The 21304-nt window shown below is 47.9% G+C and overlaps 1 protein-coding gene across 2 annotated transcripts in view; it reads left to right on the forward strand.

Annotated features, from left to right (window-relative positions):
- Positions 1–2192: 2192 nt before the first annotated feature.
- Positions 2193–21304, forward strand: part of PYGB (glycogen phosphorylase B) — a 40498-nt gene continuing 21386 nt past the window's right edge. For both annotated transcript variants that reach the window (XR_013836567.1, XM_079968581.1), the window contains exons 1-3: positions 2193–2710; positions 19269–19370; positions 20649–20727. Coding sequence is in view for 1 of the 2 variants with exons in the window: in XM_079968581.1 (XP_079824707.1) it covers positions 2249–2710; positions 19269–19370; positions 20649–20727 (643 nt within the window). In the remaining variant the exon portion in view is untranslated. The remainder of the gene's footprint in view (positions 2711–19268; positions 19371–20648; positions 20728–21304) is intronic.

Raw genomic sequence — 21304 nt, forward strand, 5'->3', positions numbered from 1 at the left:
TTAGAAAGCTGCCTCACTGACCGCTTTTTGTGTACTTGTCAAAGTGGGTTTTGGTCTGCAAAGGTTTATGCTGCAATAAATCAATTAGACCAGCCTTTGCCAACATGGTGCCCTCCATCAGCCCCAGTCAGAATGGCACAGCACAGGACTCCAGGTTGGATTAAGACTTGAAGGTGCCACAGAACTCTCTTGGGGGGAGGGGCTCCTTATCCATAAGGTTGTTAAAAGGGCTGTGCCAAGTCAGATCAATCATATCTTACCTCTCCACACACACTTCTCAGACAATGGCCAAGACAGTCACAGAAACTACAAGAGACAGAGTGGTGGGATTTTCCATTCTCTGCCATCGACTCCCAGCTTCTGGCCATCTCAAAGGTACAGGGAATGTTTGTATCTTACATATGTCTTTTTTCCATTAATGAAAATGGCTGGCATGGCACTTTGCCACTTGGCACATTGAAAGCCCTTGGGCGATGATCCAGAGGCTCAGCGCCATGAGTCTCACTGTCTGGTACAAGACGGCTTGCATTTAGGCTTTGCCTCCTTTTGATAATTGGCAGGGATGGGGAGACTTATCGTCTGCATTTCATAAATTCCAGTTGCTGGAAACCAGAGAAGGAGAAAGGATCTTGTGCTCCTGCTGTGCTCCCTGGTTTCCCTTTGGGCATCTGGGCCAATAGCCTGATCCTGCAGGCTATTCTTACATTTTCTTTTTTTTTTTTTTTTTGCTGATGCAGTTTTTACTCATTTTCATCTTTGAACATGGTTGCACTGAGCTATATCCTTGTTTACATTAGAGCATATGACATGCAACAATTACAAAAACGAAAAACTCAGATAAATATTTCTGAATATATTAACATAGTTGTATTGAAGTGTATTGAAGTTATTACAGATGTGAAATGATGCAAAGTAACACGGCTTAGATTGGGGACTCCGAGCAAAAGTCATTTTGTATCAATAGCAATTAGAATTGATAGGAATATATAGGGAAGGGAGTGAAAAAAATTAAAAATTGCACTTTGTGCATGCCAGACTGCGCTGCAAACTACGGGTACTGTTCTGCCGTGTGCTTCACTATTTGTGTCATCAATAAAGTCACACTTTGTTGTTTAGTCGTGTCCGACTCTTCATGACCCCATGGACCAGAGCATGCCAGGCACTCCTGTCTTCCACTGCCTCCCGCAGTTTGGTCAAACTCATGCTGGTAGCTTCGAGAACACTGTCCAATCATTTCGTCCTCTGTCGTCCCCTTCTCCTTGTGCCCTCCATCTTTCCCAACATCAGGGTCTTTTCCAGGGAGTCTTCTCTTCTCATGAGGTGGCCAAAGCACTGGAGCCTCAGCTTCAGGATCTGTCCTTCCAGTGAGCACTCAGGACTGATTTTGTTAAGAATGGATAGCTTTGATCTTCTTTGCAGTCCATGGGACTCTCAAGAGTCTCCTCCCGCACCATAATTCAAAAGCATCAATTCTTCGGCGATCAGCCTTCTTTACCGTCCAGCTCTCACTTCCATACATCACTACTGGGAAAACCATAGCTTTAACTATACGGACCTTTGATGGCAAGGTGATGTCTCTGCTCACACTAGACTGCATAAAAATTGCCCTACTTCTTTCGGCGTCTTTTGGGGGTCAGTTTTTTCCAGGAACGCTGTTTGCCAAATTGCATTATACCACTGGTCCATCGTTAATCACTGTAACGATTTCCATCATGTCCCGGCAATAGTGGTTCTTGCAGCGGTTAACAGACGCGCTACGAGTTCTTAGGTAAAGGTAAAGGTACCCCTGCCCGTACGGGCCAGTCTTGACAGACTCTGGGGTTGTGCACCCATCTCACTTAAGAGGCCAGGGGCCAGCGCTGTCCGGAGACACTTCCGGGTCACGTGGCCAGCGTGACATCGCTGCTCTGGCCAGAGCCAGAGCCAGAGCCGCACACGGAAACGCCGTTTACCTTCCCGCTGGTAAGCGGTCCCTATTTATCTACTTGCACCCGGAGGTGCTTTCGAACTGCTAGGTTGGCAGGCGCTGGGACCGAGCAGCGGGAGCGCACCCCGCCGCAGGGAGAGTCTTAGACTAGTCTTATACTCCTGCGTCTCCCGCGCAAAGGAAGCTGGAGGCCTCCGTCTTGTTCTTGAAAGCCTTTCAACCTCCCTCCGCACCGCGCAGGCGCTGCGGCAGCGAGTCCCGGTCCCAGTGGGCGGAGGATAGGCGCTTGCTAGCTGCTTCCCTTGCATCCCGCCCCCTCTGATGCTCTCAGCCAGGGCGCCTCCCCACGCAGCAGCCGCGGCAGGAGGAAAGCCGAGGAGAGAGGAGGGAGGGAGGGAAAAGAAGGAAAAGACTTCTGCCTCCAGGCCCGCCTTTGCCCGGGAAACTGAAGCCGGCGCTGCGCCATCATCGGCCAACGAGCAAAGCTTCCCCAAGCGAGCGACTCTCCCTTTGCAGCAGCGGGCGCCTAGACGAGCCAGGATGGCCGTTCCCTTGACCGACAGCGAGAAAAGAAAGCAGATCAGCGTGCGGGGCATCGCCGGCCTGGGCGACGTGGCCGAGATCAGGAAGAGCTTCAACCGGCACCTGCATTTCACCCTGGTCAAGGACAGGAACGTGGCCACCCCGCGGGACTACTACTTCGCCTTGGCGCACACAGTCCGCGATCACTTGGTGGGGCGCTGGATCCGGACCCAGCAGTATTACTATGAGAAGGATCCGAAGGTAAGGAGCGGCGGGGTTGCCTCCCCTCCAGCGCCGCCGCAGCTTGCACTGCAGGCAGAAATGCATTGGATTTTCACCCTCTCCAAAAACCAGGCGCAGCCTCTCTTTCGTTTCCAAACGCGCACTAACCGCGCAAATCTTTCCCCGTTTCGCAGAGCCGAAGGCAGGCCTTGCCGGCTCTGGAAATGCCCCCCTCTGCTGGCCGACGGTTGCCTGCGCGTGTGTTTTGCGTTTTTGCCCGCGCTGCTGCGCTTTCCTTGCAGGGAGATGGTGCGCCAAGAAGCCGCTGGAGCGTGGCGCGGAGAAGGAAGCCCATTTCCCATAGGCAGCAAAGCGGGAGTCTAGCAAATGAGCGCAGGGCCCGTCGCAAAGTCCAGGTCCGCATTGCAATCAATGGGAGATCTCTCTCTTCCACCGTGTGTGTGTGTGTGTGTGTGTGTGTGTGTGTTTAGCAGCCGTGGATTTGCGGCAGTGGATCTGCAACCATAGTGATGTCGACTTTAGCCAAGTGTGATGGATGTGTTAGCCCTTTGGAAAAGGAGGGGTATTTCTGGGCAGCAAAACGCACCGAAATTAAGGGCGCAGCGAAAGAAGATGCTGCCTGTTCATTAAGGGAGGGGCCCTCCGAGATTCGTTTTGTTTCCTTTTGATTGCTGGCCCCGGAGGCTTCAAAGCTTTCCTTCCAACTGGTCTTCAATCCTCCACTGAGCAGCATTACATGGGGAGATCCCTTCTGCTGAGTCAGACCTTTGGTCCATCTGGCTCAGCATCTCCTCTGAGTGGCAGCAGCTTTCCAGGATTCAGCTAGATAGAGGCTTTTCCTGCCCTACATAGGGATTCTGGGGATTGAGCTGTAGGCAAAGGAGATGCGCTGTTGCTTGTGTTACCTAGTCTTGCTCTGATAAAAACAGGAAATTCAGATCCCGTTCTGATAAGAGATGATGAGCTCGTCTGGGGGCTGTACTACTTCATAATCTAGACAGATATTATTGAATGCTTTCCCCCCACCCTGGTGGCGAGGACAACAGCAACACTATGCATGGGAAACTAGCGGCTGAACATGCAGTTTATACAGGTCTTCTCAGAAGTAAACTCCCCAGAGTGCAATGGGATTTATTTCTAGGCAAGTGTGTATAGGACTGCAGCCTAAGCTCCTTGCTTTGTGCTGCCTTTCTGTGTGGAGGTGGGGACCCTCTTGTTTGGGCGAGAATTGCATTCTGGAGTGGTGCCAACCAGACACAGGTTCACCGTGTCCTTGAGAAATAAGCCTACATGATCAAGAGTTAGGAACTTATATCATGTCAGAACATTGCTCCATCTAGCTCAGTAATATTGTCGACACGGACTGGAAGAAGCCTCTGGGGTTTCAGCCCTAGCTGGAGATGTCGGCCATTGAACCCAGAGTTCATTGAATCTGCATGTAAAGCAGATTGACTGCCACTGAACTGCAGCCCTTCTCCAGAACACTATCATTTTCATGTGTAATGCTTGTTGCGTCGACAATCCCTTCCTTTTTGCAAGTTTTCCTATGTCCTGGGCAGCAGCCAACAACAATCTGAAAGCTCTTGGTTGTGTAGGTGATATCAACCAGCTCACAAGAGCTGCTAAACTGCCTCTGTCTGGGCTCACAAGTAATGCTAAACAATAGTTTAGCTATCAAACCATAGCCAATAACTGATACTTAAGGCTCTCGGCTCGGTTTGCATGTCACACGACTACTTAGTTGGCACCCATCTGTCTTGGGATATGCCAGCCCATGGTTTATTAACTGTGATTTATTTAAGCTAAAGTGGAGCCATAGTTACCAGTGGGGGGTGTTCTAGCCAGGGGGTTTTCCCCCGGGTGAAGCCTCCAGAGGGGTGCTATTGAGGCTCCCAGCCTGTGTGTGCCAAACTGGGTCTTTGACCCAGGTGAAATAAAGCCTAGTTTCACCCCGGCTAAAGGCTAAACCACAGTTTAGGCTTCTAAAGCTTCATTCAACCAGGGATGGGGGAACCTCACACCTGCAGGCTATCCAGCAACTGGTATTCTGTGGAGGCAGAGCATAGCGTTTTCAGAACTTCTGTGTTTTTTGCTCTACTGTGCCGACATACGTTTTGTTGTTCCTGGCTTTATGAATATATGCATGTGTGTGTTTTTGAGCTGTGAGTGGTTTCATTCTGCTCATTTTTATAGCTCTTGTTGATTCTTCTCAAAAGGCTTTTGTCTTTTATTGCTAACCACCCAAAGGACTTTGTTTTAACTGGGTGGCATCCAAATGATGTTAAGAAACAAAGAAGGAGTTCCCTCATAGTCCAGCATCTTTGGATCATTCAGAATTGTCAGTGATCAAGGGAATTCATTTGAAGCTGACAAAAGCGATGAAGGGCAAAGCCGTGGCAGGTAGGAAACACCCAAGCGGCTTATAACCAAGGGACCCGTTATTTTGTGTTGGTCCACAGAGTCTAGAAATCAAAGGCAGGCCACTTCTAGCGTGAAACAGAACTTCATTGTCAGCCATAGGTTCAAGAGTGTCCTTTGTGAATTTTGTCACATCTACATCGTTCATTTAAAGCTCTCTTGTGCCACTTTAACAGTCATGGCTTCCCACAAATAAACCTAGGAACTTATTTGTAAAAAGTGCTGGGAATTGTAGCTCTGGGGAAGATCTCCTACCAGCTCTCATGGCTCTTGAAAGAGATAGGAGATGTAAGGATATGACCAGAATCTCTCTCTTCTTTCCCCCCCTGAAACGATCTCTGATGATAATGTCTTCATTGGTCCTGAGCTTACCAGGGCAGCCATTTTGTTTCTTGAGGTGACCCAGAGTTCCAGTGTTCCAAGAAAGAATAATTTTGCTCGTGTCACCCTTTCCACACAGCTAGTTTTTATTGCCCTTTGCCTTCTCCAGCTCTGCATTAATGGGAACATATTTTGTTGTTTGACAAGCCTCCACCGCAGTCTCTGCCATCCTTCAGCAACAGGCAATTCCAGAACGACAGGAATCAAATTAGGTTCCAGTCACGACATCTCTGGCAAAATGAGCCTCGTGCAGATCAGCAAATGGCACATATACCCACCCCCAAGTCAAGGTGCATAACACCCAAAGCCAACCAAAGTTATTTTGGAACCTGAGGCAGAAAACCCCACAGATATATGCCTCCTCTGTCACATGGCGAGAAGTACTTACCTTTCAGGTTTTGAACCAGAGGGTATTTATTCCAGATGCACTACAAGACCACTTTAAGCAGACATGGCTTCCCTACAAATAATCCTGGGAACTGTAGTTTGTGAAGGGTGCCTAGAGTTGCTAGGAGACCCCTGTTCCCCTCACAGAGCTACAATTATCAGAGTGGTTTCTGGCCAAGGATTTCAGACAAAGGATGCCATTTTATCTATGGCTTCATTCTCCAAAGATGTCTCTTAAGTGGTTATTAAAATATCGCCAAAAATACCGGGGGGGGGGGGCGGGAATCCACATTTTTACTGCAGCACAGAAAGATTAGATAAGATCCTCTTAAACATCAGTGTAAATCCAAAGTAACTAATGCATGAGGACTATATTAACTAGTGGCAGACCGAAATACAGCAGAGGCAACCTGCCCCACCTCACAGACATCCAAGCATTTATTTATAGGTAGCCTCAGCACTCTCATCTCTGCTGCTATCTTGGTGACTTAAGCTCACTACAGTGGTACCTCGGGTTAAGTACTTAATTCGTTCCGGAGGTCCGTACTTAACCTGAAACTGTTCTTAACCCGAAGCACCACTTTAGCTAATGGGGCCTCCTGCTGCTGCTGCGCCGCCAGAGCACGATTTCTGTTCTCATCCTGAAGCAAAGTTCTTAACCTGAAGCACTATTTCTGGGTTAGCGGAGTCTGTAACCGGAAGTGTATGTAACCTGAAGCGTATGTAACCCGAGGTGGTACTGTATGTGATAAAGAGCGAGGCCTCCCATTGCCCATCTTTGATGAAGGCTAACTTGGCATCTGTGGGGTTTTGTGGCCTCTCACCTTCATGTCTTCCTGTCGTGTACCTTGCTCAGAGCTCTGAGTTTCGGAGTGGCATCTGCTGTCCACAGACCAAAGCAGAACAGAGTCCTAAGTAGTCATGGAAACCATTGCAGCTTTCCTAGCACGCTTCATTTAAGCACGGTCCGTGTACAGCCTGATCCTAGGGATGTTTGCACAAGAAAATACCTGGGGTTACCAGCTGATCAGAAGGAAAAAGACAGAACAGAACATCCTGGCCTGCACCTGACCCTTCAGTGGAAATCAACAGGGGAGGCTTTTTGAGCTGTACATCAGGGGTGGGAAGTGTCAGACCCAGGGACCCTCCAAGTTTCTCTCTCTGGCCTTTGGGTCTCTCGTCACACCACAAACCCCTCCCCAAAGCTGAACCCTCTCACCCCAGGCCTCAGTCCAGCCCTCCATCACACCCTCCTTTTTGCCTGGCTGGGATTTATCATTTAACTCTGATAATGCCTCTTGTGTGCCCGGATAGAGGATAATGGAATGGGTAAGAGAGGGGGGATAGAACAGGGGCCACCAACCTGGCACAAGTGAGTCTTTCATGGGCACCCTCAGCCAGGTTCCCCAGGCTAAATGCTTTCTTTCTCTCTCTTTTTTAAAAGTAAGTCTCTAGTCCCTAGAAAAAAAGTTATGAAGCAAAAGGTGCAGGTACCCTTCTAAGTGATTTACTGTATATGAAATGACCCCAGGAAAGTGGGTATAGGATTGCAACCGCTGGCTAGGCTTTGCTTTAGGGGTAAAACAGAGGTCTTGTGTCTTTAATGGCTGTGTGGCAGGCAGAAATTCAATAGGCTAGGCCTTTTCTAGTATGGAAATGCCATGGTGAAGAAAGCTGCACCTGTTCACATTCTTTGCAGGCGTTTTACACACGTGGACACTGATTTATTTTTGCACCCTCCACTTGTAAAAGAGGATACAACTTTGCATGTCAGGAAGCATATGCAGATTTTGCAAGTGGGGCAGAGAGCTCAATCCACATGGGCCCAGAAAACCCTCTTGGTATCCCTGAGTATGTGTGTGCATGAGAGAGACAGAGAGAGATCTGAGGGAGAGGGAGAGGGGTTGGGGTGGGATGTATCACCTTGTATATTTTTCCTAGTCCTCAGGAATGCTCTCTGTTGTTAGATAGCACCAGCATCTTTGTGTGAAAGATTGATTTCCACAATTGGGACTAGCAGGACATGGCAGCCATTTTGTAATATGCCATGCCCCCATGGCAGCCATTTTGTATTATGTCATTCCCCCATGCCAGCCATTTTGTGGGAGGTACCCACAGCACTCTCTTAAAATATGCCCACTGGTCCAAAAAGGTAGGTTGGTAACTCTTTGTGTAGAAAACAACCGGCTGTACAAAGAGGAGGGGAAATATTTGTTGCCCTGCCTGTTTCCCCCCCCCTCTGCCCACCACTGAAATGTGGCCCCTGGGAGGTTGCCCAGAAGGGCATCTGGCCCTCTGGGTGAAAAAAGGTTCCCCAACTGCTGTATTTGATCATCTGCAAATGGGTGCAGACTGAACTGCTTTCCACATGCTGGTTCAAAGGTTGACAAAACTCCTGAGTAACAGTGCAGTCCTAGCCATCTCTCCAGGAGAGAGGAGAATTAAATGGGACTTACTCCCAGGTAAGTGGGGCTAGGTTGCAGCTTTAGAAACATAATTTGGTACCATTATCAGTCTCCGTGGCTCAGTGGCAGAGCATCTCTTTGTATGCAGGTCTCATTTGCCTTTATCTCCGAGAATGGCTGGGAGAGAGTTCCTGCCATTCAGCATACAAAGCTGAGTTAGATGGACTCCGTATAAGGGAGCTTTCTATGCTGTGCTTGAAATCTGTCTGACATATATGGATCACAAAGTCTACAGTGAAAAAATTGTCTTAGATGTGCTACCCTGCAGGGAGTTCTTTTGAGGTGAGCAATTCAGGCCATCATTGTTGTTTTCACATAGCAGAGAATAAAACAACAAACGGATGGATGAATCCTTTCGTCTGAGGTATACAAAGGACCTATGACAGCCTGGTCCCTGGGCGTCCTGGATCAATTTCCTATTTGTGCCATTGGATACCATCTGGCAGACCTAAACAGCACTGCAAAAACTGAAGTTGTCATGGTAGCTCTACCCTTGCAGAAAGAGGCCATATTTGTCAGTTGAAATAACCTGGAATTCACGGCTGGGAGGTTTTCGAACCGCATTCTAGAAAAACACTGGATTTCACTGGCAGAGCCATAGCTCTATGGTAGAGCATCTACATTTGCAGGCAGAAGTTCCCACATTCAATCCCCAAGTAGGGATTAGGGATAAATTCCTGCCTGAAATCTTGGCATTGCTGCTGCCAGCTGGTGTAAGCAATACTGAGCTTGACTGACCCAAGCTCTGGTTCAGTGTCCTAGCTTTTCAGGGGGTCCTTGTTGAGCTGATCAGGAATGGCAAATTAGTTTCGTACTTGCTGCCTGTTAATCTTCCTCTACGATGCGCACCCAGGAGGGAATGTCTGGCTGTACTCCAAAGTGCAGACTTGGTTCATACACAAAACGTTTTGCTGCCTGAGGCAAAGGACAAGACGGCGACTCCTCTCCAATCCACATACCAAACCTGGACAGGACTGGTAGCTGAATGACTGGGACTGGAAGATCAAGGTTCAAGTCCCCACTCAGTCGTGAAGCTCGCTGAGTGTCCTTGAGTCAGTCACTGTTTCTCAGCCTAGCCCTACCTCCCAGGGTTGTTGGGAGGATAAAATGGAAAGCGGTAGAACCATGCATGAGCTCCATAGGGCAAATGTGGAATATAAATATAAATATAATAATAATAACATTGGGGGAAGGTAGCTTGCTGCACCTTATCTGAGGCAGCAGGGCAACTAAGGGCCCCCATGAGAGGCTATGCAACACCAGAGCAGATTGCTTGGGATGTTCAAGAGAAACAGTTGGAGTCAGCTGCTGCTTGAGGTACTACCAGGGCCATTTTAAGCATTTTCGGCGCCAGGGTACAAAGGTCTGCCTGGCGCGCCCCCCGGTTGCCCAAAGTTGTTGACCTTTTTTTAAGGTGGGCCGGCAACGCATGCATGGCAGAGCTAGCCTCAGCAGCAACAGAGGAGCCCCAAGGCGCTGGCGGCAGTAGAGCAAGGCTGGGCCAGGCGCCTGGGGAGGGGTGGGCAAGCAGAGCCCAGCGCAACAACAGTCGAGCCCGAGGCGGCTGCTAAGCAAAGCCAGGCGCCTCGTGTGAGCAGCATGTGGTGGGCGAGCCTCTCGACGGCCCGCCAATCCCAAGCACGTAGGAGGGCGGAGCCAGCCGGCTGCCTCAGTGCTTCGCTCGCCCGCAGCAGAAGAGCTGTGGCGCTCCGGCGGGCTCTGCTCCGCTCGGCGGCAACTGTCAGCTCTTCCCAACCCCCAGACTCCAAATCTCGGCCCCAAACTCTTGGCCTGGCGCCCCTGAGAGCCCGGCGCCCGGGTGCCCCGCACCCCTAGCGCCTATGGGTAAGGCAGCCCTAGGTGGTACCTTGCCTCCCTAATGGTAGGGCCAGCCCTGTTTCTATATAACGCCGTGGCCAGAGACAATGTCAGCAGACGGCGTTCTTGGGCAACTCCTGAGGAACCTGCCGCCGCAATGCAGCCCCTTTTCTGGTGCTCCTCTGATGTCTGCCTGGCAGCTACCATTGTAGTTACCCACAATGCCCTGCTGTAATACCATAGTGCCAAACTTTTCCTCAGGTAGGCCCCAACTGTCCCATGCACCCAGAAAAATAAATAGGAGGAGGAGAGGGTTTGCCTGCCCTCATGAGGGAATCCTCAGTAGTGGGCTTTGTGCTGAGGCGCCCATTGGAGAATGTGCACCGGCCTTGGCCGTATTAGTAGTGCCCAACAGGACAAATTAGGCCCCATCTGCATTATACATTTAAAGCAGCATCGTGCCACTTGATAGAGTCATGGCTTCCTCCAAAGAATCCTGGGAAGGGTGGTTTGTTAAGGGTGCTGAGAGTTGCTACAGTTCCCAGAACTCATCGGGAAGAGAGATTGACTGTCAAACTACTTTGGGAATTGTAGTTCTCTGGGGCCTAGGTTTCCTGTGTTAACTGAGTGTTTACTGTAGAATGCACCTTCAAATCCTGTACCATTGTTCCCTCTTTACTCACACACCCCCTGCCAATAAAGATTTACACCAGTTTAGGTCCCATTATGCAGCTGTCTTTTTATAAAAACAGAAGGCGAGCTCTGCTGGAACAGGTACAAATTCTGTCTAATCCTGCATCCTGCTTCTCATGGTGACCAAACAGATGCATTTCCTGTAGCAGGAAACACTTGTATAAAAAGTTAAAAATCCTTGTGTTCTGCAGTTGTTTTTAGATTGCTAATATAGATGGTGTTTACAACTGCCTGGTACTTTTTGAAAGTATTATACTGAGGCTTAATATCACTTGGTATCAACGGGCCACTCTCGGGCTAATTGGCTCTATAAGGTTGTTTTGAGGCAAAGAGCCACTGCTGTTTTGAGGAAGTTTTTTCCTCTGTGTGGTTGGTTAAATGTCTCCTTGCTGTCTGTGTACAAGGTCTGAAGAAAGACAAAAACCTCTTTGTTTACTTCTCAAATTACACGATGTGTTTGTTCAGTTTTGCTCAGTGAAGTGTTGCCAAGATCTTTTTGCCTTCTGGACTCCGTCTGTGTCATGCAAATGACTTTGCTAATGCGGAAGATTGCAAGACTAGCCCAAGGTCACCTAATGAGCTTCATGGCTGAGTGGAGATTTGAACCAAGGTCTCTGCAGCCCTGGTCCGATACTCACACCACCATACGCAAGTCACCTCTTGACATTATAATCATCTTGGGGATGAATAATTTGATTTTATTTAAATAATAAAGTGATGAAACATGCATGTGCAATCTCCCCTTTAGCAAGGAACAGATAGTTTTTAAATGTGTATACTTATGTGTCATTAAGGGATGCGGGTGGCGCTGTGGGTAAAACCTCAGTGCCTAGGACTTGCCGATCGTGTCATTGGGAGTCCATTCTTTGGGGGAAGCCATCCATCATGGATGCTTTAGTTGAGATTCCTGCTTTTCAGTGGGTTGGACTAGATGACCCTCTCGGTCCCTTCCAACTCTACAATTCTATGATTCTATGAATCTAGAACCTGTGGCCCCCCAGCTGCTGTTGGACACTATTCCATCAGCCATAGATAGCAGAATCATTGCTTGGGGATGATGGGTGTTGTAGTGCAATAACCTCTGGAGGGCCACAGATTACTCATTCCTGACTCAAGTTGTTCATTTAACTATCAAATGGAAAAGAGTTATGTTGCGGGGGGGGGGGTGTCAAGAAATGTGGAAGACTGTGATGCCTATTTTCAGGAACAATTCCTCCTGCAATTTTCCAAGTAGATGAGAGTCTGCTAAAAGTAAACCCATTTTTCTCCTTTATGCAAATGTTAGAGAGGCACTTAACATTATCTACATGGATTCAGCAGAACAGTGCTATTAATATTTTTGGAGCTGGCAACTGGTTATCTCAAGGGAACAAATATGCTTCACCATTCCTCTCACAGGAGTATTGCCAGGAAAAGAAGTTAAGAAAGGGTGTCCAACCGCATTCTTTTTCCAAAAAGTTCTGTAGAAGTGTCAGAGTGCAGGGAAACATACAGCAAAATGTGTGAGGAAGAAGAAAGCCCCATAGTTTTCAGAATAATAAAAACCAATCCATTAAAAGAAAAATGATCTGGAAAGTTTCCAAGAGAGATCTTGTCTAGCTCTCTGTTGTAGGGTGAAGGTCTGGACCATGGAAGGACTACTTAAAATTAGGGATGGGCAACCTGTGGCCCGGCATTTGTTGTTGGACTCCAATTCCCATGAGCTCCAGACAGCATGGCCAGTGGTCAGGGGTTATGGGAGCTGTAGTCCAGCAACAACAACCTCTGGCAGGCCACAGTTTCTCCACCCTTGGCTTAAGTGGTCTATCCTGCCAAACTGGTCTGGCTTTGTTACATAAAGTAGCAACCAAATACCCTTCTTTTTGTTAAATCTCCTGCAGCTGGACTTTTCTGGAAGGAAAGAGCCATTCGGGAACTTAGCTCTCTTCCTCCCTGTGGGTGATGATGCCATGAGCTTCCTTTTATGAGGAAGCAAGTTTAGATTTAGGAGAGAGCCTAATAGAAGGGTTGAAAGCTGTACGATGCGCTAGGACAGGGGAGGCAACCTAAGGCCCGGGGGCTGGATGCGGCCCAATTGCCTTCTCAATCCTGCCCGTGGACAGTCTGGGAACCAGCGTGTTTTTACATAAGTAGAATGTGTCCTTTTATTTAAAATGCATCTCTGGGTTATTTGTGGGGCCTGCCTGGTGTTTTTACATGAGTAGAATGTGTGCTTTTATTTAAAATGCATCTCTGGGTTATTTGTGGGGCATAGGAATTCATTCATTACCCCCCCCCCAAAAAAATATAATCTGGCCCCCCACAAGGTCTGAGGGATAGTGGACTGGCCCATGGCTGAAAAAGGTTGCTGACCCCTGCGCTAGGACCTCTGAAGGACCTGGGTGCCTCCTCCAACCAGTAGAAACCTAATGAGGAGCAGGATCAATTGGAGTGTTAATACTGTGAAGATTCAATTATGCTTAGTCTGTGTCATGGTTACTGGCCTGAATCTTTTCCTGGCTCAGAGCTAACCTCAGAAAGGGAGTAGACATTGTCTTGGAGAATGGTTGTCCTGTGCTCCAGGACTGTCAAGGCCAGAGGGTGTGGCTTTGCCCAACTTCTCAGACCCAGAGGGCATGCCCCAATGCAGCCCTCACTGCATCCATGCTATAGGAACCAGATGCTGCACAACCAGGCAAGTGTCCCTTTAACAGAGAGCTCCTCAGAGGGAATGGAATTAACAGTAGATCCGGATCAGCCAACAACCTTCAGAAGCCCTCAACATGCCGCTAAGACAACAGCTCTCCTTAGGTGAGTTCCAACTAGAACTTGCTACAGAGAGCTGTCCAGGGTCCTGATGATTGTGCTCTACCTTGTCTGTTGTGATTGGGGAGAACCTCCCTTCACTCTTCTCTATAGATCTTGGCTTTGATCTCTTGGATGTGGCTCTGCTCTTCCAGATGTTACCCTATTCTTATTCACTGCATCACCCAGCCTTCACTGGGGCCCTTGAGCCAAACTAGGTCACAGCAGCCTGTATATATCAGCAGAGGATTCTTCCCCCACTATTTTTTGGTCCAGTCACCCTCCCGCCAACGTTCCTGGTCTGTATGTTGCATTTACGGCAAGATGCAACAACAGGAGGAAGGCATGTTGGAAAGAAGGAGACTCATGGCAACCAGTGCTAGGAAACGGTCGCTAGGGGAGAGGGAAGGTGGTTGGAAAAGGACGGGAAGGGAGGAGAACAGTCCAAGGCGATTATTTTGGGGAGAAATGAAAGGGCAGGGAGAGCCCTATCAGCCTTGAGACTGGATGAGGAACCCGTGGTTTCATAAGTCACACAGTCTGCTGGAAATTCTTGGTTTGCTGCCTAGCAACCACAGGGCCTGTGTCTTGATCTCTCAAAAGAGGGCCTTCCTCAGGATCAGCCATCTCAGACACTACAGCCAGCAGGAGAGGCCCTCTGAATACATGACCCATAACAGTGCCTTCTTGGTGGTGGTTGCCTATTTGTGGAATGCCCTCCTTGGTGAGGTGCACCTGTCTCCCCTGTTACTAACATCCACGAGGAATTTAAAAGCATACCCAGGCATTTGATGGCTCAAAGATATAGGCCCTGTAGATGAGGATAATCACACAGCCTGTGATAATCTGCCTCGAGACGGTTAACAGAATAAAGTGGGTTAACAATATTTTGTTTTTAAATGGAACGGACTGCCACTTAGATCAACTACAAAGCCTGATTCAAGATCACTGGAGCAAGAACAAGCCTTTTGTTCCTGCTGTTCCCCCAAACCTGTCTGTTCAAGTGAAGGATGACTCATCTTCACCCTTCTATTCTTTCACTCAGCTCTTTCACCTTGGACAATGAGGTTTGCCTCTCTTGGCTTCCATCAGCTTTGCAATCAAACACTCTTCCAGCTCCCCGGACCTTTATTTAAGCACAAGGTGGTGTCTGTATTGTTGCAATGCCAGCCCTTTCTCAAAAATCGCAAAAGTGCTTTGGGGGAAAGTAAATATACACATTCAGGCACACACTAGTGTGAGCAAAGGCTTGTTCTGTTGCAACATGCTTGTTGCATTAGTTCATAGAATTGTCTACTCCAATCCCTTGGACTGCAACTGTCAGCTGCCAGTTTGTGCCAATCGTGACAGACAGGACCATGGCAGGGGGGCAGAAGCATGAAGTTCAGGCCCCAGTTCATCTTTAAAAGCCATGGAAAAACCCTCACTACTGTGTCGTGCATTAGGAATTCAAGAGGTTGTTGGCCACCCTGCCAGATCCACATTCCTCTGTCGATGCTTCAGCAACGGTGAAGATTTTGGGGGACATGGGGCCAAATTCCAACCTTGGAGCAAGAGGGCAAGTTGCCCCCTTGCAAGATAGATAAGATAAAACTTTATTCGCATTAGCCAATGGCCGTAGCAACAGTAAAACATTACAGTATATGCAGAAAAGGAAATTTGATATAAGAGCACAATTTAAAATGCTGAATCAGCCGTCAGTTAGTGGCCCTTATTCTGATTAAACCTAGCAACCTTTGCTGTTATCTGCTCATTTTGATCTGATAGAAGACATTTTTCTGCGCCCTTGCAATGTTGTTTGGATGTTCTCTCTGGACCCTACGCTCCACTTGGGGGCTTTCTGGAGGCACCTGATTGTCCTCTGCAGGGGAACAGGACGTTCCTACTAGCTGATGCTTTGTGCTGAGCTAAACAGGGCTTCTCTTACGTTCTGATAGGGAAGAACCCACAATCCATTTCCTTCAGAACAGTCCTATTAAAATCATAAGCATTGCTGCAGAACTAGTGGAGTGTGGGTTCTGTGGTCATTTATTTTTTTAAAAGCAACTTATGCTGCAGTTTCTTAAAGAGACCTACATGGTGCAAAACTTTAATGCATCCACTTTGGCGCTGGGCAGTGTATTCATTTCCTGACCTGAGACAAACCAGACCTCTCGGTAATAGTTCTATATCCTCTTTTGTGTCTGGAATCTTCCATTACTTCAGACTTGGTCTGCTGCTGCTCAGGGTACAAAGGGGCCAACAAACATGGCCATCACAATAGAATTGCAGAGGATCATCTAGTCCAACTCTCCCTGCAATCCATAGAATCTTTTTGCCCAATGTGGGGCTTGAACCCTTGACCCTGAGATTAAGAGTCTCAGGGCTCTACCAACATCATGATTGACTGATTGATTTTACGATGGCGGTGCCTAGGCTGCAAGGGAGAAATGTGCCATTTGCTACTATCTCTGCCGCCCAATAGTTTATCAGCAACGGTATCCAAATAAACCTTACAGTAGGATTTTCATCAGAGTATATTTGTGTGATTTGGACTATCTAGCTTACGTACTTGCCCACTGTTTCCTCCTTATACAGAGACAGGCACTGACTGCCAGTGGAGCTCCAGGACAGCCTTTCCTCCAATTGCTTTGAACTACAACTCCCATCAGCCCCGGCCAGCACTGCTGGGGCAGTTGTTACTTACTTCGTACAAATTGCAAGGGTGATCAGCATGCCTCACGGCAAAGACGTATGCAAACATCAGTCTTGCAAGCTGGGCATGTAAAAGAAACACTTAAGAACTAAGAAGAGCCCTGCTGGATCAAAGCAAGATTCTGTCCAGCATCTTATTTCTAGCTGTACTTGATCCAGTAATGCCTATGAGATGCTCACAAGAATGGTGTGATGCTTCCATTTAGTGGTCATGACTAATAGCTACTGATAGGCCTTCGTTCTTCATGGGATGGTAAAACTATTGCCTAACAGTCGGGACCCTCAACCCCAATTCTATGCATGTTTACTCAGAGGTCCGGCTATGTTCGGTGAATCTTACTTACAGGGAAGTGTGTGTATAGGATTGCAGCCTTCGCTCTTGGAAATGGGAGCATGCATGGAGCAAGAGACCAGACCCAAGTGCAGGATAAACAATGTGAGCCAACACTGCCATTGCTTTTGGTGCCAGGTAATTGCTAGTGTAACTTGACCAAACACTGACATGTCATACAAGGTAATCAAAAAGTATGACAGTGAGTGAGCAACAGAACACAGAGCAACATCACTCTCAGGCTCCTTCCTAGTTCTTTCTGTGTGTCTCCCCCTTCCTCCCCCATTCGTCTTGGCTGAAAGCAAGACTGAGAGGTAATAAATATTTCAGAATTGCTTAAGTGTTGTTCTACTTCCATTGATTTCCCTTCCCCAAAGAGGGATTTCTGCTTAGTCACTTATATCCTCATCCTCCAAGGACTCTCCTAAAATAAGATCCACTAAAATGAGCGAACAAGGCTGTCAGAACTCTTAAGTACTAGAAACACCAATTCGCGAAGTTTTTTCCACAACTGACTATTCTGATCCTTAGAGCCAAATCTCCCTCCCGTGAAACGGTACCTTCTGGTGGTAGCAACATAAGAATAGCTGCCTTTTACTGAATCAGCCCCATTGGTCCATCTAGCTCAATGCTGTCCACACTGATTGGCAGGGTCTCTCCAGGATTTCAGGCAGGGTTCTCTCCCAGCCATACCTGGAAGTGCTGGGGGTCAAAGCAGATGCATGCAAAGCAGATGTTCTGCCACAGAGCTGCGGCCCCTTCCCCTTTCTAAAGAGGAGGCTGCCAGATATATTGCCAAGGGAAAGAGAATTGTCACAGGTTGCAATGTGATGAGTACTGTTTTCATGTTTTCCTGCTCCCCCCCCCCCCGTGTGTGTGTGTGTGTTTTTTTAAACTTGTGTACTCAGACTTTGGTGTTAAGACAAGCCTGACAGATGAAAACCTGGAGTTCAGGCAACTTCTTTGCCAGTGATTCCCACCTGGAAAGATCCATGTTAGAGCTGCCAGCTCACCTCCTTTTTTCTGACCTCTCGATTACCCTGTCAGTTATACTTTGCCATCTGGGGCACATTGCCAGTCAGTGTGGAAAAAACAAGCACCCAACCCTGATCCAGGACAGTGTGTTTACAAAAAAATAAAGTTGTGCAGGTTTTGTTACTACATTTTTAACCTGTCTTTTCTCAAAGAAGGTTAGGGCAGTGTGCATAATTCACACTCAACGCACACACCATTTGATTTCACACAATTTTATGAAGTAGATTGTGCAAAGAGAGTGACCAAAGGTCACCCACAGAGCCTTAAGGCGGTTGTATGGATTTAAACTTGTCTCTCGTCATTCCTAGTCCAACAGTCCTTGATTACTAAGCCACCCTGCGGAGATCCCTTTGTGTTTTGTCATTTGCTTTGTTCTTTCTAAACACAGGGAGTGCTGATCAAGGCAGCAGTGCTGGGCATTCAGAGCCAGGAGGATAGGAAGATATTTATACCAAGTCACACTCTTGGTCCATCTACGGCAGCTGAGGAGTGTTGACATCCTGATGACAGGACGTCTCCTAGATTTCAGGCAGGGGACATTCCCAGCCCTACCTGAGACCTTCTGCATGCAAATCAGGTCTTCTGCAAATGAGCTCTGGTCTTTGCCCTGGAAAGCTCTTGTCTCCTGACAACTGGAAACGTTATTTTATCCTCTCGAATTTTGCTTTACATTCTTCCTGTTGTCCAGCCTAACTTTGCATTTGTAAGGCCTAGAAACTTGCTTTTTAAAAAAGGAAAGATAAGATGGTTTTGGTGCTTTTGTGGAAATGTGCAGACACAGCGGCCTTGCCATGCCCGCCAGAAGTCATTATCACTGTCACCATTACTCTAGTCTAGAAGCAGGTGAGGTGTGGTTAAAGTGTTGGACTAGGATTGAGAAGACCCATTTTAAGAGCGATGAAGCTCCCTGGCTGACCTTAGGCTGTTCACTCTAAGCTACCTCACCTAACCAACCTCATAGGGTTGTTGAAATGGCAAATCAGCCTAGGACCCTCGTACCTACGGGACCGCCTCTCCCGGTTTGCCCCACGGAAAGCCTCAAGTCCATAAATAGCAACACCCTAGTGGTCCCGGGCCCTAAGGAGGTCAGATTAGCCTCAACCAGAGCCGGGGCCTTTTCAACACTGGCTCCGGCCTGGTCGCTTTTGGCCTGGAATTAACTTGATCCCCTCCCCCTCTCTCTTTTCCCCTTTTTCCTTCTGTGACGGATATCCTGCTTGGGGACTTCCCTGGCTTTTTTCTGGCCCACGTAGGACCAGTTTGGGTAGTTAGCCTTGGTGAGGACAAGGTTTTTATCCCCAAATAAGTTTTTGAGTTTCTGCCGAAATGAGGCTGCATTTTAATGTTTTAATGTTGTATTTTAATCTTGTTTTTAAGTTGTATTTCAATCAATTTGTTTTATATTTGGTGTTAGCCGCCCTGAACCCAGTCTTGGCTAGGGAGGGCGGGTATTAAAAATAAATAAATTTATTATTATTATTATTATTATTATTATTGAGGAGAACTATGTTTGCTGGTGTGAGCTTGCTAAAATATAAAATCCAGCTTTTCTTTCTCACTTCTTTCCTAGCGCATTTACTACCTGTCTTTGGAATTCTACATGGGACGGACCCTTCAGAACACAATGGTGAACTTGGGTCTGCAGAATGGCTGCGATGAAGCCATTTACCAGGTATGTTCATTCCTCCTTTGGGGGCTGATGCTTTTTGTGGGTTCATCATCAGTCCTGTCCTTTTTCTGATGCAAAAATTGTGGCACTCTGCCTAGGGGAATCTCACGTTGCAGCAGGGTCAATTTAGTCTGAAAGCTTTCAGATTCTGAGAAAAACTAGGCAATGGAACAAGTTGCTAATGGGAGCCGTGGAATCGCCACTGGCAATCACATCCGTTAGATCAGATCCATCTTTTTTTTAGGACTACAATTCCCATCATCCTTTACCACTGGTCTTGCTAGCTAGGGATGATGATAGTTGTAGTCCAAAAACAGCTGGCTGGTAAACTAGCATAAGATTGTGGTTTCAGAGTCTGTTTTTATAGTCATTTGCAAACCATGGTTTGCCAGATGGTATTGGTTCAGACATCACAATGAACTGTGGTTCTGCTGTGCAAACCATGGTTGGCTTTACATCACTGTGGAGATGCACCATTTCTCTCCTCCTGCTCCTCCCTCTCTTTGTTTTTAATAAGTTTTTTCTTCCAAAATACGCTGAATCTGTTCTTTTTTTGGCACCTGAGCCCAAACTACAATAATAGAGAGCCCATTAATTTTTACGGCCTACTTAAGTTTCGCTCTTAGCCCCCATGGCATTGCTCTGAATGTTTATTGCTAAAAGGAGCATGACTCAAGGATTCCATTCCTTTTGGCAGAGCTACCAATGTGTTTTGTCCCCTGGGCAGTTACCTTATTATCAGAGTCTGGAATATGATGAAAGCTTTGGAGGGAGTGTGGAGGAGCGGGAGAGAGAGAGAGACTTGCTTTGCTTGGACAATTACCAAGTCAGTTGGCTTTGAAGCTCAGATTTATCTCTGATTGGAACTCCTGACATTTCTGTTTTCAGTTAAAACCAACGGCATTGGGTTCCGATTCTGATCAGAGAAGCTATGGGAGCTGGGTTAGCGCGCACACACACACACTTCCCAAATCAGAATTGCTCCTGAAGCCACAGTTCTCCTTGTTGGGGAATAAGGTGGATGAGATGCACGTATAAAAACAAGTTTCAAGTCCAGATGCACATGTTGGCAAGAGTGATGGAGATAAACCATTGATTCTCCAGCCATGGGTGGCTACCACTGACAAAGATGTAGAGGTAACAACGGAACTGAATGGAGACCCCATTCTCCCCCCCCCAATCCGTTGAGCTGGATACTTTCTTCCCACCAACCTTACTCAGAACTAAGTCCTATTGAATTCAATGGAGTGTTTTCATTGCTGTTTCTGCTTCTCACAATAGCTTGGGTTGGACTTGGAAGAACTGGAGGAGATTGAGGAAGATGCTGGCCTGGGCAATGGAGGACTGGGGCGTCTGGCAGGTGAGCCCTTTCTGGGTGGGCCTGGGAATGCCTCGCTGTCTACAGTGTGGTGTAGTGGTTAGAGTGTTGGACTGAGTTCAAATCCCTGCTTAGCCAAGAATGCTCGCTGGATGGCCTTAGGCCAGTCGCAGTCTCTCAGCCTAACCTACCTCACAGGGTTGTTGTGGTGGTGATAAAATGGGGTGGAAGGGGACCAAGCACACCACCTTGAGCTCACTGGAAGAAAGATGGGATATAAAGGTAAAGGTAAAGGTACCCCTGCCCGTACGGGCCAGTCTTGACAGACTCTGGGGTTGTGCGCCCATCTCACTCAAGAGGCCGGGGGCCAGCGCTGTCCGGAGACACTTCCGGGTCACGTGGCCAGCGTGACAAAGCTGCATCTGGCGAGCCAGCGCAGCACACGGAAACGCCGTTTACCTTCCCACCAGTAAGTGGTCCCTCAGATTGAGGTTGAATCCTGACAAGACAGAAGTACTGTTTTTGGGGGACAGGAGGCGGGCAGGTGTGGAGGATTCCCTGGTCCTGAATGGGGTAACTGTGCCCCTGAAGGACCAGGTGCGCAGCCTGGGAGTCATTT

Source organism: Podarcis cretensis (genome assembly GCF_951804945.1).
Source record: "Podarcis cretensis genome assembly, chromosome: 3".
NCBI lineage: Eukaryota > Metazoa > Chordata > Lepidosauria > Squamata > Lacertidae > Podarcis > Podarcis cretensis.